At 46.4% G+C, this 16429-nt stretch overlaps 1 protein-coding gene across 5 annotated transcripts in view; it reads right to left on the minus strand.

Moving 5' to 3' along the window:
* Window positions 1–15861, minus strand: part of RAPGEF2 (Rap guanine nucleotide exchange factor 2) — a 170204-nt gene extending 154343 nt beyond the window's left edge. For all 5 annotated transcript variants that reach the window (XM_058657510.1, XM_036496535.2, XM_058657509.1 and 2 more), the window contains exon 1: window positions 15454–15861. In XM_058657510.1, the coding sequence (XP_058513493.1) occupies window positions 15454–15522 (69 nt within the window). In that variant the 5' untranslated portion in view covers window positions 15523–15861. The remainder of the gene's footprint in view (window positions 1–15453) is intronic.
* Between the last annotated feature and the right edge of the window lie 568 nt (window positions 15862–16429).

A 16429-nucleotide genomic window follows, 5' to 3' on the forward strand; every position in this document is an offset into this window, starting at 1 on the left:
TAGTTGGTAGTTCTCAAGACAGCCCAAAAGAGAACCCAGGAAAGGAAAACTTAACACATGTAACCAAAGGGAAGGAGGAGGCGGCGTAAGATGCTCATCCACAGCTCTAACAGCACCCCCGCCCCCGTCCAACACAAAATCAATCTCTCTCTCTCTCTTCCAGCTCCACTTCTGTTTTCCTGACACAGGACGTGTCCTCCCTGACTTTAGCTTCCCCTTCCATAGATAAGGCTAACGGAAGATGTTAGTCTTTATCAACTATAGAACCCTTACACCATAAATGATCACCCAGAACCACAAAAATAAAAAAAGGGGGAAAAAAGTCATTAGGTTCAAATAGTTGCTCCTGAGACACTGGTGGGCCCACTTCCTCCTAGAATTGGTTCAGTTCAAAATGATGTTGGGGCACAAATGTGGTGCAATGCCAAGTTCACCTTGGGATGCCTGCATTCTATACCTCTGTGCCTGGGTTGGACCCAGTCTACTCTGATTGCAACTGTCTGTTAGCTCAAGCGCTTAGGTCCCTGCCACCCACATGGGCAACCCGGATGAAGTTCTATGCTCCTGGCCCGGCCCTGGCTGTCACAGGCCACTTGGAGAATGAAACAGCAGATGGAAGATCTCTCTCCATCTGTGTGTGTGTTTCATAAGATAAAAATAGTTTTTAAAAAAGAAGGATACAGACCAACTTCCAAATCATCTGTATGAAGCTCCCCAAATCAAGAGAACCCATGCAATGGACGGTGTGCTTCAAGCATGGACAAGCTGAGGTAGCCCCGCAAGCTTTCCCATTCATCCCAGCCGCTACTGAAGCCGCCAGCTGCAAGCACTCCCCTGACTGTCACAGCCTCCCAGGAATCCTGGCCGCACCCCAGGCCTGCAAGGCAATCAGAAGGCAGCAAGGCAAGGCTCTAGAACCGGGTATCCCACGCAGGTTTTAACTTTAGCTAGTGGCTAAAGTCCTTGCCTTGCATGCACCGGGATCCCATATGGGTGCCGGTTCTAATCCCAGCAGCCCTGCTTCCCAGCCAGCTCCCTGCTTGTGGCCTGGGAAAGCAGTCGAGGTGGGACCCTGTACCCGTGTGGGAGACCTGGAAGAAGCTCTGGGTTCCCGGCTTCGGATCAGCGCAGCTCCAGCCATAGCGGCTGCTTGCGGGGTGAATCATCTCAGCTCTGGCCATTGCGGCTATTTGGGGAATGAACCAGAGGATGGAAGATCTTTCTGTCTCTCGTTCTCTCTGTATATCTGCCTTTCACATTAAAATAAATAAATCTTTTTAAAAAAGTGATGATTCAGCTTTTGAGTAATAAAAAATGCAATGTGGAAAATAGTACCATCTGCAGCAATATTAATACACAAATGGAACCAACAAAATAAAATGTTGGCACAGAATCTGAAGCAAACAGAAATTTAGAAATATCCAAGCTTGTCACAAGATAGGCTTTTAATCTTGATATCAATTTATGAGATACTTAGAACCAGCTTACCACAGAAACTTAAGTTACAGTGTTTATAAGCAACATGTACAGCCACTAATATTTTCACCCCCGTTTTTAAACACTGACAGCCCAAAAGTCACACACCTAATAAGTCAATCAGAAAGTGGATGACCTCTACAATTGCAAAACTGAAGCTACAATAATGCAGCTTTCAACTGAATCAGCCTCTCACACAAGTCTCCTGAGAAAAGCATTGCAAGAGATTGCTACAGTCATCTGTCGCCTGTGCACAGCAAACTGGACAAATATTACCAGCTCATGGCACCCAATAATCTGAATCTCTTTCCTGCCTTTCTAGAGAAAGCAAAGCTTCAAAGCCAAGTACATTTTTTCATGTTTCTAGATATTTGCATGCACGTGAGATCACCTGGAGAAGGAACCCGTCTTTTCAGAACAGTCCTTTATGTTCACACAATTCCCGCAGGTGATCCTACAAGAGTTTTAGTGCATCTGCGCTATGATGTGAGCCATCACATGAAGTCACATGTACATATCTCTGTTTCTGGACAAACAGCGAAGATCACAAAAGGTTCATATTTTGCAGTTGGAACCGTGGCACAGTGGGTGAGGCTGCCACGTGTAACACTGGCATCCATATGGTTTCCAATCCTTCACACTTCATCAAGCTCTCTGCTAGGGCATCTGGAAAAGCAGAGAAAGATGGACCAGGTCTTTGAGCCACTGAGAGAAGCTCCTGGCTCCTGGCTCCAGTCTGGCCCAGCCTCAGGCACTGCTGCCACTGGAGAGTGAACCAGTGGATGGAAAATCTTTCTCTGTGTGACAGATTCTGATTTTAGAGTACTTCTGCTTCTGGATCTCCAGTTCAAGGATGCTCAACTTGTACTCCAATTTGCAGCTAAGAGTAAACCTGTGATGCAGCTCTGGAAAGTTTTCCTTCTGAATCGTGATACAAAACCATCACCCAGAACAGAATTTGTTTTTACCACACTACTCTGTTGCTATCAAAGATCACTAGAGACTTCAAAACCCTTTCCTCCTCCTCCTCCTCCTCAGTAACATCTTGTGACCTCAAAGACTAAAAAATTCTCAGGTTAGCTAGAAGTCTAGGTTAGCTTCTTTAACACATCCTGGAGCAAATGCACCTGCCCAGCCCTGTACCACCTATCGTTACACATGTCCTACCGGTGAGAAAAACGAGTTAAAACTTAACCCTCTGTGCACAAGGTTTCAGTAACCTGGAGACTTCAATGTTGATACAATCTATACTACAAACCAAGACTGCCAAATCATCTGAGTAAGAAACACTGAAACACTAAAGAAGAAAAGTTATCAATAACAAGAAGTAACATCAGAGTAACAACTACTGAAAAACACAGGAGCAAACAGACACCAGCTCTCCGTACCAGAGACTGCACTGAGAATCCTATGAAGCTAATACAACGCCACATCCAGCCAGGGTAAAATGTCCAGCAGTCCTTGACAAGAGAACAATGTGACAAAATACAGCTACATAAATTTGTTCTGAGATTAAAACCTTCCTAATGTTTATGATAGTGAAATGTCAAGTTTTTAAAAAAGATCATATTTATTTATTTTTATTTGAAAGGCAGATTTCCAGAGGGAAAGAGAGACAGAGAGAGATCCGCCATCCACTGGCTCACCTCCCAAATGGCTGCACTAGCCAGAGCTGAGCTGAAGCTGGCAGCCAGTAGCCAGGGCTCTCCTGAGCTCTACCACGTGGGTGCCGCTGGGGCCTCAGGCCCTGAGTCATCCTCCCCTCCTTCCCAATCCACAGCAGGGAGCTGGAGTGCAAGTGGAGCAGCCAGGACCAGAGAACCAGCTCCCATATGGGATGCCAGCAGTGGTAGCAGGATTTAGCCGTGAACCAATGACTGGTTCACTGCCCAGATGCCCACAATAGCCCGGGCAGGGGCTGAAGCTGGGAACTCAATTCACACTTTCCACCTGGGTGGCAGGACCCACCCACTTAACCTGCATGAACCCAAAGCTGGAATCAGGAACAAAGCCAAGACTCACAGATAGACAATTCAAGGTGGGATTCTGGCATCCAACTCGTGTCTCTACCTGATAGGCCAAACAGCCACTGCAAGACATACTTCCCTATCAAGAACAATGCCTATTAAGTTTGTGTTTACTTTAACATGTTTACTTGGCAAACCAATCTCAGGGCCTCACTGTGTTCACAGTCTATGAAATTCATAAGCCCAAAGCCCACTAAGGCTAAATACCCTGATCAAGGCAACACAGCTTTGTTGGACACCAAAGACCAGCTTCATGACTGCTAAGTTAAATGCAGAAAATACACTAAATAAGACAACTATCAAATATAATTAAAATAAGAAGTAGGAAACCAACCATCCCAGAATACGTGCAGTAGAACAAGGACTTTCAAAGTGAAATGACTTTACTATGTTTCCTCCTACAGAGCTGGCTGAACTATAGGATGTAGATTTAAACCACACCAGGGAAAATGGATTCAAGATAGGAATTCACACCCATGTCCATTTAAATCTCAGATGACAACTAGGTTTGAAGGTTCTGCTTGGGAACAAAGAACTTCTGGTCCTCTAAGCACATCACCTATGTCTAAAAGCTTGTGGTATCCCAGATCCAAGAAATAGGCATGCAGAAAATGCCTGCCCCTAAAGACTGCTCTTCAATTTCTTCCAGCTCCGTAAAACTGGAGGAGAGGGCAGGAATCCCACATGAAGGAAAATTACACACAAACTGAAATGCTGTGAAATTCCTCCTTACCTCGAGTCTTGGCATTTTATGACATTGTATTTCAATATTTTGGACCCATATGAGTTTTTGAAAACTCTTTTCTACTCGTTTGGAAATGTGAACATTGTATCCAGCAGTTCTCAATACAATAATTCAAAGACGTAACTTGGATGGATAGTCACATACTTCTCACAGCTTGACCAAGCTTTCTTACTACACCAGTGAGTCAAAGAGAAAACAGAGTTTGCCAGAGCAAGACTGCATCGAGGGGAACAAAACCACATTCTCCTTTGCAAAATTCTAAGTTATAGAAATTATAACTGGATGGACATTACATCACTTCAGTCTATTTCTAAATGTTTATAGCATTTTTATTCTCAAAGAGTTTAGTAATTTGAAAGGCTAGTCGATTCTTTCCTCTTTCATTTGCACCCTCAAATGAAAACTAACACTTGAAGCATCTAACGGGTGAGGAATTAAGCTGCCACCTACAATGTCAGTATCCCTTATCAGAGTACAGATTCAAGTCTAGGCTAATACGCTTCTGGTCCAGCCCTCTACTAACACGCCTGGGAGGATGGCCCAACTTACTGGTCCTCTGCCACCTATGTGAGGAATCCAGATGGAGCTCCGAAGTCATGGCTCTGGCCTGATCTATCCCCAGCTATTACAGTATTTGGTGAGTAACCCAGTAGAAAAAAAGCTTGCTCTCTCTCTCTTGTTCTCCGTCTCCATCTCTCAATGTCATTCTGCCGTTCAAACAAATAGATCTTTTAAAGATCCTTGTGAAACACAGAAAACAAATGGTTTGCCTTTTTAGTAAAAACAATAAACGCCTCCCTAATCCTATCACATTTATATTTGTTTCAAATGTGAGGCCCTGAATTTTTTAACCCAATCTTCAAACACAGACACTGATTTCAATTACAACAAAATGCATAGGATCTGAAACCTGCATGCATTCTCCAGTGTTTACTATCAAAAAGAATAAAAAGTGAGCAGGTGTCACGGGACAGCAGCTTGGGCTGTCCTGGGGCCTCCTCCATCCCATAGAGGAGTGCCTGGTTCCTGCCCCAGATGTTATCTGGGAAAGCAGGTGACGACCCAAGCACTTGCTTGCTTGGCACCCAGGCGCAGTTACTAGTTTCTAGCTTTGAAAAGGAAGAAAGGAAGGAGGGAGGGAGGAAGGGAAAGAGATAAAGAGACAGGAAGAGGAGAGGAATGAATAAAGGTAGGTAACTAATCCATGGTGGAGGAGCTGGGGACGGTGAGTTTAAGGTGCAGAATGGCTTTGTAAACTAAATACAAAGGCACACAATTATATACACGAGGGGAAGACAGATGTATAGAGATTCTTGTCCTGATTTCGACTTTTAAAGTTCATTTAATTTTCTTTTTGGATCTTAACAAAGTCCAGAAAAAGTCCAAATGAAAGTACTGAATGCAATTAGCTTATATGTTAACATCCACAGCTATATTAGTGTTTCTAACAAGACTTTTTAATCACATCCTGGACACTTCCTTTCCTCCCTTTCACCTCCTCACTTACCAAAACTAACAATTTAACGAATTTTTAAGTTCACAGGAAAGTGAAAAGAATGAGGGGGGAATGTACAACCTAAATTTCACTGACTTCCTTAAACTACTACTACCGCAGCTTTTTTTATTTTAGGTAATGTACAGAGAATATACTTCCTTCCTTATGCTAAATAATCTAATTATGTAAAGTGAAGATAACAAAATATTCAAAACTGGAAAAATACAGTCTATCTTGTAACCATCTACAAAATTTGGGGCAGGGATAAAAATGAATCAACAGATAAGAATTACAACTAGAGGGCAATGGGGTTCTTCGTTAAGGTTAAATTATTCACCAGGAAATACATCATTTTTAATAAATAATTTGATAGACATTTTTCAGGGTCAGACAAACTCCAAAAGCTATGGTCCTTTTAAACTTTGCGGAATTGAATTTTATTCTAAAAGAAGTTGTAAAATAATTCAGGAACCCTAACCGTGTCTTCATCCAGCATCTCATAATTGGACATCTACAGTAACTACGGTAAAACGTACCTACATTTTGCCGTTCGTTCTAACAGTGTTTCTCTTTATTCAGTTTTACTTGTTTCTATTTTTTTTTTAATCTGTAAGGCAGAAAGAGCTAACTCATCTGATTCAACAGCCACACATTCACACACTCACACACTCTCTCCTGCCCTCAATGCCTGCAGCTCAGCACGGGGCCAGCTCAAAGCCAGGAGTCCAGGCTCAGCCTCCTTCCTTGCGGACACAGAGCCTCCCAGGATGCCCACCGACAGGACAGGCTGTGAACCATGACATTCCAATGGAATGCCAAGAAACATCACGTACCACACCAAACATCCACCACTAACTCGAGAATCCCTCGTGTACATTGGATTACGACACCGCCTTGGTTTCTGCAAATCGGCCTCAGTTCCACAGCAATTCTTTCTTCCAAGCCTTCCACACTTTGGGGAGGACATGCCAGTCATTTTGTAGGATGTCCTGGTCTGTCTGTCTGTTGTCTCCCTAGCTTTTTTTCTTTCTTTTTAAAATAAGAATGCCACAGATGTCAGGCCCGGCGGCGTGGCCTAACAGCTAAAGTCCTCTCCTTGAACGCCCTGGGATCCCACATGGGCGCCGGTTCTAATCCCGGCAGCTCCACTTCCCATCCAGCTCCATGCTTGTGGCCTGGGAAAGCAGTCCAGGACGGCCCAATGCATTGGGACCCCGCACCCGCGTGGGAGACCCGGAAGAGGTTCCTGGTTCCCGGCATCGGATCAGCACGCACCGGCCGTTGCGGCTCACTTGGGGAGTGAATCATCGGACGGAAGATCTTCCTCTCTGTCTCTCCTCGTCTCTGTATATCTGACTTTGTAATACAATAAAAATAAAATCTTATTAAAAAAAAAAAAAAAGAATGCCACAGATGTCTGCTTCCCACTGCCTTTCAGAAGACACATGGTGTTGGCATCTTATTTCTGATGATGCTGGCTTTGATCAGCTGGTTAATTCCATGTCAACCAATTTTCTTCACTATAACCGTATTCTTTCCTTTCAATTAAGCTTGTGAGAGACACTTTGATGCTATGCAAATTCCCGGTGATGTTACCTAAGGGTATTTCTCATCACACTTTCGCCCACTAACTCTAGCATCCTTTGATAATGCTGACCTTCAACAAATCCTACCGAGCTGTTTGCTTGCAGTGAGTTACATTTCTATCACTCCACACTTTGTAAAGTATAATGTAACAAGGAGTAGTGTCTCTTTAATTAGTTACTTCTCTTAATGTGAGCTCATGGATAGTCCTTCCTTAGAGGCTATGAACTAGTATTGTCATTATTTTGTGACTCCGTTTGAACCAAATTTGATCACTGGCACTACTTTGTGTAGATGGTGGTCTTTCCTTATCCTAGTGTCAGCTACCTGGTGAGTTATGATCTGAAAACGTTTCAAAAAAATTACAAAAATAATTGTCAGGCCTGGCACAGTAGCCTAGTGGCTAAAGTACTTGCCTTGCACATGCTGGCCCATATGGGTACCAGTTCATGTCCCGGTCACTCTACTTTCCATCCAGCTCCCTGCTTGTGGCCTGGGAAAGCAGTAGAGGACAGCCCAAAGTCTTGGAACTCTGTACCCACATGGGAGACCCAGAAGAAACTCCTGGCTCCTGGATTCGGATCTGCTCAGCTCCGGCCATTGCAGACACCGGAGGAGTGAACCAGTGGATGAAAGATCCTTCTCTCTGTCTCTCCTTCTCTCTGTATAACTGACTTTCCAATAAAAACAAATAAATCTTTAAAAATAATAATTGTTACATTTTACATTGCATGCTGTTCTGTATAGTGTGATGGAATTTGCTACAATGCCATGCAGGATGTCCAGGGTCTCCACACTGTATACGCTACCTGCCCATTAGTCACTTACCTGACCATTAGTCACTCAGTAGCCTGCCCATTAGTCACTTAGGAGCCACAAGTAGAGAGCTGGATCAGAAGTGGAGCAGCCAGGACCCAAACTGGCATCCACATGGGATCCCGATCAGCCTGCTGAGCTACACTGCTGGCCCCTACACTACCTTTCGATTTGTTTTAAATACACACCCCTTCGTTTGCAGCAAAGAAAGCATGTCTGAATGCAAGACCACAACAGGTAGAGCTAACTTAAGCTAGCTTCTCTACTTCTACTATCAAAACACAAAATTTTTATGGAACCACATCTATCAACAAATCCCAAATGTGTTAGGCTTCCAATTCGTTCTCATCCAAAATCATATTTTGATCTTTGATCTGTATTTTATAGGTAGAACTATAAATCCATACCAACTTGCACAATTACCACCGGTGTTTTAGAAATTTTACCGGTGTTTAGAAATGTTCTGAAATAACACAATTAGAGAGATTGAGGAGAGATCGGAGGTCGCCCTGCATGAGCTGAAAGAATGATTGTGACTGCAGCAGGGCAGCAGGAAGACTCCTCTGCCACGCTCCACACGTCCTGTGCTGCACAGTATCATGTTATTATCCCCACTGGACTCTGCTGTGGAGTGCTGCAGCAGGTAAAACTGCCATCTGTGATAGCAGCCGCCCACATGGACACCGGGCCTCACTGGTCCACCTACACTCCAGCTCCCTGCCAATGGCCTAGGAAAAGCAGAAGATGCTGGAAGTGTTAGGCGTGCGGGAAGCCTGAATGCAGCTCAAGGGCTGCTGGCTGCCGCCTGGAAAGCACTGGCTGCCACAACCATCTACGGGGTCAAACAGATCCGTCTTGGCTTCTGTCTGTAGCTCTTACAAATAAATAAATACCCTTTTTTTTTTTTAGGGCAGAAACTGGGTAAAGAGTATATAAGACATTTCCATCTTATTTGTTACAACTGGGTATCTACAATTGTCTAGAAACTTACATTCCTTTGTTCAAATTTTAATGACTCTTAACTCCAAAATAAATATTCAGGAGAATTCCAATGAATGCCACAGCGCCTAACGCCGGGTGCATTATCAGCTGAGCCTCTGTCATGTTTCTCCAAGATGACCAGCTCTGACTACTACTTGTTTAGGATCTTTCCTTACTGACTTCGATGTCAACCAAGAACAAATGCCCCTGGCTAGAAGAGAAGGATTCAGGGGCACAAAGGATTGTGAGTTTTCCAAGGAAACTGTCAACAGGGACAAAATGCCAATTTTTACTTCACTGCAATTTAGCTCATATTAGAAAATTTCTAATGCTCCACAAACTACGATTTTCCACTTACAGAAGGCAAACAAAGAAAAATGAAAAGAGAAGAGGAATTTCTTTTCAGCGACAAAATCCAAGCCACTGATTCCTCAAAAACAGTTCCACTCAACCTCAAAAAACAAGCACTTGTCTCTTTAAAAAAGTACAAGTACTCACAGTGCTGCTGCTCTCCCTCTGTATAAATCAGACTCACCAACACCCCAAATCAAAGAGCAGAAAGGAAAATACCCAAACACAGGGGGAAAAAGGAAAAAAAGAAAAAAAAAAAACTCCACACAGCTCGGTAAGTGGTGTTTAATCAGCATGTGAAATCAGAGGTGATTTTTCCTGAAAAAAAAAAAAAAAAAAAAAACCATCAAAAATCCCAACAAAGGAATGTGACGGCAAGCTCATTAAAGCCGACATTGTAACTACAAAACATGTTTACTGACTACAGATGCTCCTGCTGTGAAGGACCTCAGAAGGATCGATTACATGTGTGATACACAGCTTCTCCCCCTAGTAACACCAACACTCATCAATCTATACAAGTAAATCCCCACCAAAAAAAAAGTTAGTGTGGAGGAGTAAGGAACTATTCTCAGACTCAATCATTACATTGAGTCATGACAAGTCAATTTTGACTTTCAGCTCAATAAATTGATTCATGCCTGCTTAAGCTCCAAAGTTCTTGGGGCTGGCATGATGGCTCAATTGGCTAATCCTCCAATTGCAAGCGACAGCATCCAAAATGGATCCCAGTTCACATCCCAGCTGCTCCACTTTCCATCCGGATTCCTGCTTACAGCCTGGTAAAGCAGAAGAGAACAGACAGAACGACAGATAATTCCCATTTGTTAGTTCACATTCCACCCACCCAAGAGCTGGGAACTCAATCTGGTTTGTGCAGTGTGAGGCAGGATCCAACTGCCTAAGGCATGACCTGCTGCGGCCTGGCATGCGCATTACCAGGCAGTGGGCATCCGCACAGAAGCAGGACTCAAACCCAGTACTCCACTGTGGAGCACAGGTGCTAACCAGCATCATAACCTCTAGATCAAACAACAGTCCCTGGAAGCCAGTCTGGGATGGAGCTCTTGGTCCCTGCCCACGCGCCTACAATGTCAGTGGAACCACAGGCAGCCCCTACTTGCTCCATGACTTCCAAGCACACTGAACTGTCTTCCGACAGCAATGCGTACTGCTCACAGGATGACAAGTCAAGCACACTGAACTGTCCTCCTGTCCCCGGACCCTCTAGTGAGTGGGTACCCACTCCTCTAGAAGTCTAGATTTAGCAAGACCACATCCTGCACAGTGCTGTCAATCTGAACTGTCCTCCTGTCACACAGCAACATGGACCAAGTGCATCACAGTCTGCTCACAGGGGACAAAAGCTGGCGACTCCAGAAACACCCATCTCATGCCATCTTTGCATGCGATGTGCTGAACAACAGGCATGCCTGTAATGAGGAACTCAACTCCTGCGTGACAGTGTATCCTCCCTTCTTAAACAGCAAAACCAGAATCGAAGGACACTGAAAGGAGGTTTTTTTATCACTTGTATGTTATGTCCTTTCTGGGGGGTGGGATGGCCAAAAAGTTTTCAAAGTTTCTTCTATTTTTTTTTTTCAAATTATCTTGTGAAATCCCGGAGTTGGGAATGGTAGGATAAGCCTTTATTGGACACACAACATTGCAGCTGGATTCATTCTGAACCTTGGCCAAGATATGCAAAGCTAATTATAGAACTGTTCATTACTAATTTTTAAAAAAAGATTATTATAAGACTCCTAAGCCTCTACCAATGCTGGAAAAGAATGTCAATATTTCTATCATAAATTTAAACCCTCATGTGTTCAAAGTCACAATATATTAATACAGTTTGAAACCACTATTCCAGTTAAGTATATTTTTTAACCAAAAAAAAAAAAAAACCACCTTACAGCCATTAAGAAATCCAAACATTTATGGACAGTCCTCTCGTGAGACATGCTACTCAAGTTATACACACAGTCTGGCTATGTTTTATGAACAAAAACTACTTCCGAAATAATTACTAAGAGAATCCAAAAATGAGCTAAAATATAACCAAAGTATCAGCTGTCAAGTAAGAATAGGAGTTGGCTCATGAATAGCAGTAAAAGGAAAGTCCAATGGAAAATAGAACTGTAATAGTCACAGTTTTTCAATCAGATTTGAAACTTAATGATTTGTCAGAAATACTCTTTTGTGCAGATTGTCAAAATCTAAAATTTCTGAGGCCGGAAGCTGTTTTTTTATTTTTTCAGTGCTTTCATTGTGACTCAAGATGAATTCTACTGAGTGACTGCAATGAGCTGTCCCCCGGTACTCTTTGCTACAAATTTACTTGACAAATTCATACGTCACCAATTAAAATAAGAGGTGTCATCCCACTATCCCAAAATTTCAAAAGGGCCCAGTGCGGTAGCCTAGTGGACAAAGTCCTTGCCTTGTACACACACTGATCCCATATGGGCGCTGGTTCTAATCCCAGCAGCCCCACGTCCCATCCAGCTCCCTACTTGTGGGCTGGGAAAGAAGTTGAGGACAGCCTAAACCCTTGGGGTCCTGCACCAGCATGGGAGACCTGGAAGAGGCTCCTGGCTTCGGACTGGCTTGCTCTGGCCACTGCGGCCGCTTGGGGAGTGAATCAACAGACAGAAGATCTTACTCTCTGTCTCTCCTCCTCTCTGTATATCTGCCTTTCCAATAAAAATAAAATAAATCTTTAAAAATTTTTAAAAGTCAAATGAAATTATTAATTAGGAGGAGACAAGAGTACATGTTAATGGGAAGTCTTCAAAAAGTCACGGAAAAACTATGCATGGATTTCAAAAAGTTTTACACCAAAATAGACACCTTTAATTCCATTTTTCCACGAACTTATTTTCAATTCCTTCACACACACATCATTTTAAGAAACAGGTTTTCAACCTCCTAAAAACACATTAAGTTAGGTTTTGCGGTTGAAGACACAATTTTGCACATTCCACTTGGAAAAATAAAAACATTACACATTTAAACACTCTACAGAAGCAATTTAAAAGAGCCTGAACTCAACAAGTTAATAAAATGGTTCAGGTTAAAAAAAAATCATCTTACTGTATGAAGCCTTGGGGGGAAAAAGCTGTTTGCAATTTAGCTCCATCTTTTACTTCACTAAATCACTTTGGTGACCATGTTTCTCGTCCGAGTGATTAAAGACAGAAACCCAAATAATTTAATACAGCAATTACTTAGGAGTCCTATTATTCAACAGAGGTGCGGTGAAAACTATCAATAGGCTGTTTAGTTCATTATTTTCAAGGGAATTTGTAACTCAGACCACAGTGCCCCATGGACTAAAACTCAGGTTAGGTTTCCAGACATGATAAGGGTGACACTTTGGGATTGAAGCACGCCTTCTCCTTCTCTCAGAATAACAGGTAAGAGAAGTAGCAACAGCCGCAGGAGGCTGATTCCGCAGGACATGGCTACAAATTCAGGTGATTTTTTTTCAAAGTTTTTCCTGACCATCCCTCCTCTCTGATGGCATACCTACAGAGAATGGGTTTCTCTCTTCCATATGGACACAAAAAGCTTACACTGCATTGGAGCCTGGGTCTCTCTCCACCCCAGATTATCCTGTAGCCAACTTCCTGGGTTACATAAGTGACATCACAGGAGCGTCTACACAACTGATGACCTAAATACAACACTATGTCTACAAAAGAGTTCAGCACACTGCCCTGCTGAGTTTAAAATCTTAAAAAATGTGAGCTTGACAACATCTATTGTCCAATATCTTCTCTTGAAGCGCTTACCTTCGGCCTCCAACGAGACTCACACCATAAATCGTAAGGGGAATCCTGCACCTAACCTAACAAATGTTTTTTAACTCCTGTCCTTCTGTTCATAATAGCAAGCCTATGTAATAAGGCAGTGTTCTTGTAACAATCCCGAGGGAAGAGAACAGCCCAGAAACGCCCAGGTCTGCATGAAGGAAGCCTCCATGCACCTTCCAAAACTTCCACAAACATTCCTTCTTTCTGACAAGTCAGGTAAAGACAGCAAATGGTCACATTTCAAAACTACTTTCCCCTTACAACAATAAATACATGTGGGAGTGTGCGTCACGAACATCCAAACAAACTTCAAAGTTAATAGGGCTGACACCGAAGAATGTTCAAAATGCTTGCGAGCTTTGCTTTGTTGACTTTTCCAAGGAGGTTAGGGGCTGGGCAGAGGCTGGTGCCTTCAGGGAGTGCGCTCCTGGGGACGCCGTCTTAGTCACTGGCCCACCTGGCTAGAGCTGAGGCCAAGCTCTGTGCCGGGCCAGTGTTTAACCCTGGGCTCCACGACTGGCAGGGAGCAGGCGAGTTTCACAGTTCATTTATTTGGCACAATGCTCAGGTTGTCACTGGCAACGCTTTGTCTCTCCCAGTCTTGTTTGGTGATCCACTCCAGTCGATAGTCATTGTCATTCTTTACCTAATCAACCAAAAGCACCCTCCCTCTCCTCGTGGCCACACCGGGCCTGAGGAAGGCTTCTGCACCAGCCCTGCAAGGTTCCAACATTCTCAGCCTGTGTGATCGCACCTGGCACTCCCCCACAGAATATGCTGGAAAGGAATGGCAACATCTCAGTGCCACCCGCCTTGCCTTTGCACCAGGAGTGGGCATATGTACGTTCAGGTGCAGCAGACAGTAACGCAGCTCACAAGTGCCAACCAAATCAGCCAGGAGGGCACCTGAGAGTCGGGCACCCCTGAGGCTGCACAGAGATCAAAGCAAGACAGCCCTGGCTCATGGCAACATGCAAAATGGACTTTCACAATAGCAATTTTCTGGAGCCACTGACATATTTACTAATTTTAAAAAAAAAGCACAGCCTATTTTCCACAAGTTTGGTGAATAGGTGCAATCTATGTAGATGACAAGGCTCCATCAGAATGAAAAAAAATAATAATCAAACACGATCCCAGGTGCCATTCCTGGGGCTTGTCCAAAGGCAGCCAGTGAAGGTTCTTGTTGATTCTGCTCTCCCCACATTAAATAAAAACACTAGTCAACGCCAGCGGAAGGGGTCTGAACAACACGCCAGGCAACACTCCTGAGCATGGGATCCTAACGGCGCTCCAGTCCCAGGCTCCAGGAGGGCCTCACCTGCCTTGGGAGAGCCGAAAGCAGCACTGCCCAAAGCCAGGAACACACGTCGTGTTGCGCTCAGCTACTAAACGCAGAGAAGCAATTTTCAACACAGTCCAACCAAATCCAGCCCCATCAGCAATTCTCCTGTTTAAAATAGGAGAAACATAAGCCCGGGGGCAAACAAAGGTATAAACGTTAACAAACTTACCTAATTTTGACAATGTTGTGCAACTCGGCAAGAACCCTCAGCGAGGGACCTTTCCAGGGGGGGGTGTTTGCAATAGGCCTGCTCTGCAACTTCAGCTAAAAACACTAGCCTCGATATGCAACTTTTCACCCTTCTGTAAAAACACAGACACTCAGCTTCTACTGCAGGAGGCCGACACGGATGCATCGCGCGCGGAATCGTGCGCATCCCCTATGCCTTTGCAAACACCTTCACCTCCAAAGGGCAAGGGGCCTCAGGCAAGGGTAGGGACGCAGCCCGCGCTCACTGTAGCAACGACTGGCCAAGGGAGGCTAGAGACCCCAGTCACTGATACTGCAGAGTGCCGCAGGGCAGAGGGAAAGCTAAAGAAACCCACACACAGCCCACCCCACCCCACTCCCTGGGCTAGGTAAACCCAGAGGGAAGGTCAGGCTCCGAGACCAAAATCAAAGATAACCCAGGATGGCTGGGGGAAGAGTCGGAGATGGGATGTGGCTGGAAGTTGTCCAGAAGGAACAAGTGGGGTGCTATAGGGGGCGAACGGCGCCAGGAAGCGGGTAGGAACTGGGAGTCTGGGGGAGGGCCCAGCCTGCGAGGCACAAACGTGGCCCAGCTCGGGGCCGCCGGCGGTGGAAGCGGGGCTCACCTGCGGGGTCCTCTCGGCGGGGTTCTTCATCACGGCTTGGCGGAAGCTGTTATCCACGTAGGACGCCATCTCCCCCCGCCACCCGGGCCGGGGCCGCCGCTCCGCACCCTCGCCGGCCTCCTCCCGGCCCAGCACTGCCGCCGCCGCCCTGCGCCTTCCGCCCGGGGGCCAATCGGCCGAACCGCGGCGGCGCGGGGTCCTCGCTGGGGGACGGCCCGGCTGGGCCCTGCGCTCCGGAGCGCTGGACGCGGCTGCACTCAGTCCCGAAACCCGCGGCCCGCAGCCCGCGGCGCGCGCGCCCACCCGCAACTCCTCTTCCTCCTCCTCGTCTTCGTCGTCGCTGGGTCCCGCGAGGCTTCCAGGCGCGCCCGGTTCCCTCCGGGCCGGGGCTCGACACGCCTCCCTCGGGTCCCTCTTGGCGGGGGACAGCGGCGGCTCCTCCTGGCCCTCGGCGGGGCCCGAGTTATTTTTAGGGAGGTACGGGTGGCAGTGGGGGTGGGGGAGGGCCGCGGCAGGCGGAGCTTCTTCTGCCCCCTCCTCTCAGGGGCTCGCGCCGCCGCCCAGGGGTCCCCGGAAAAGCGCCGGATCGGCCGCGCGCCCCCCAAGGGCCGGGGCGCTCGGTGACGGCCGGCGAGGCCGGGGTGGGTCCAGTTCAGGTCCGGGCGCTGCGAAGCCCAAGCGCCGCCGCGGCCGCTCTCCGTCTAGTGGACTCGGCCGCGCCTCCAGACTGCTGCTGCATCCCCTCCGGCCGCCCCGCCGCCGCCGCGGGCTGGGTCGCCGTCGCCGCCGCCGCTCGAGCCCATGGGCGCGCGCGGAGCCAAGCTGCCCGTGCGCCCGGCGCGGCCAAGGCAACCGGCCCCGGCTGCAGCCCTCGGGCCCAGGCGCTGTCGGCAACTTTGTTCCTGGTCTGCGCGGGCCGCGGGAGGGGCCGCGGGCTGCCCAGGTCGGGACTCCCGGCGGCGGGCGTCCGAGGGCC

Source organism: Ochotona princeps, chromosome 32 (genome assembly GCF_030435755.1).
Source record: "Ochotona princeps isolate mOchPri1 chromosome 32, mOchPri1.hap1, whole genome shotgun sequence".
NCBI lineage: Eukaryota > Metazoa > Chordata > Mammalia > Lagomorpha > Ochotonidae > Ochotona > Ochotona princeps.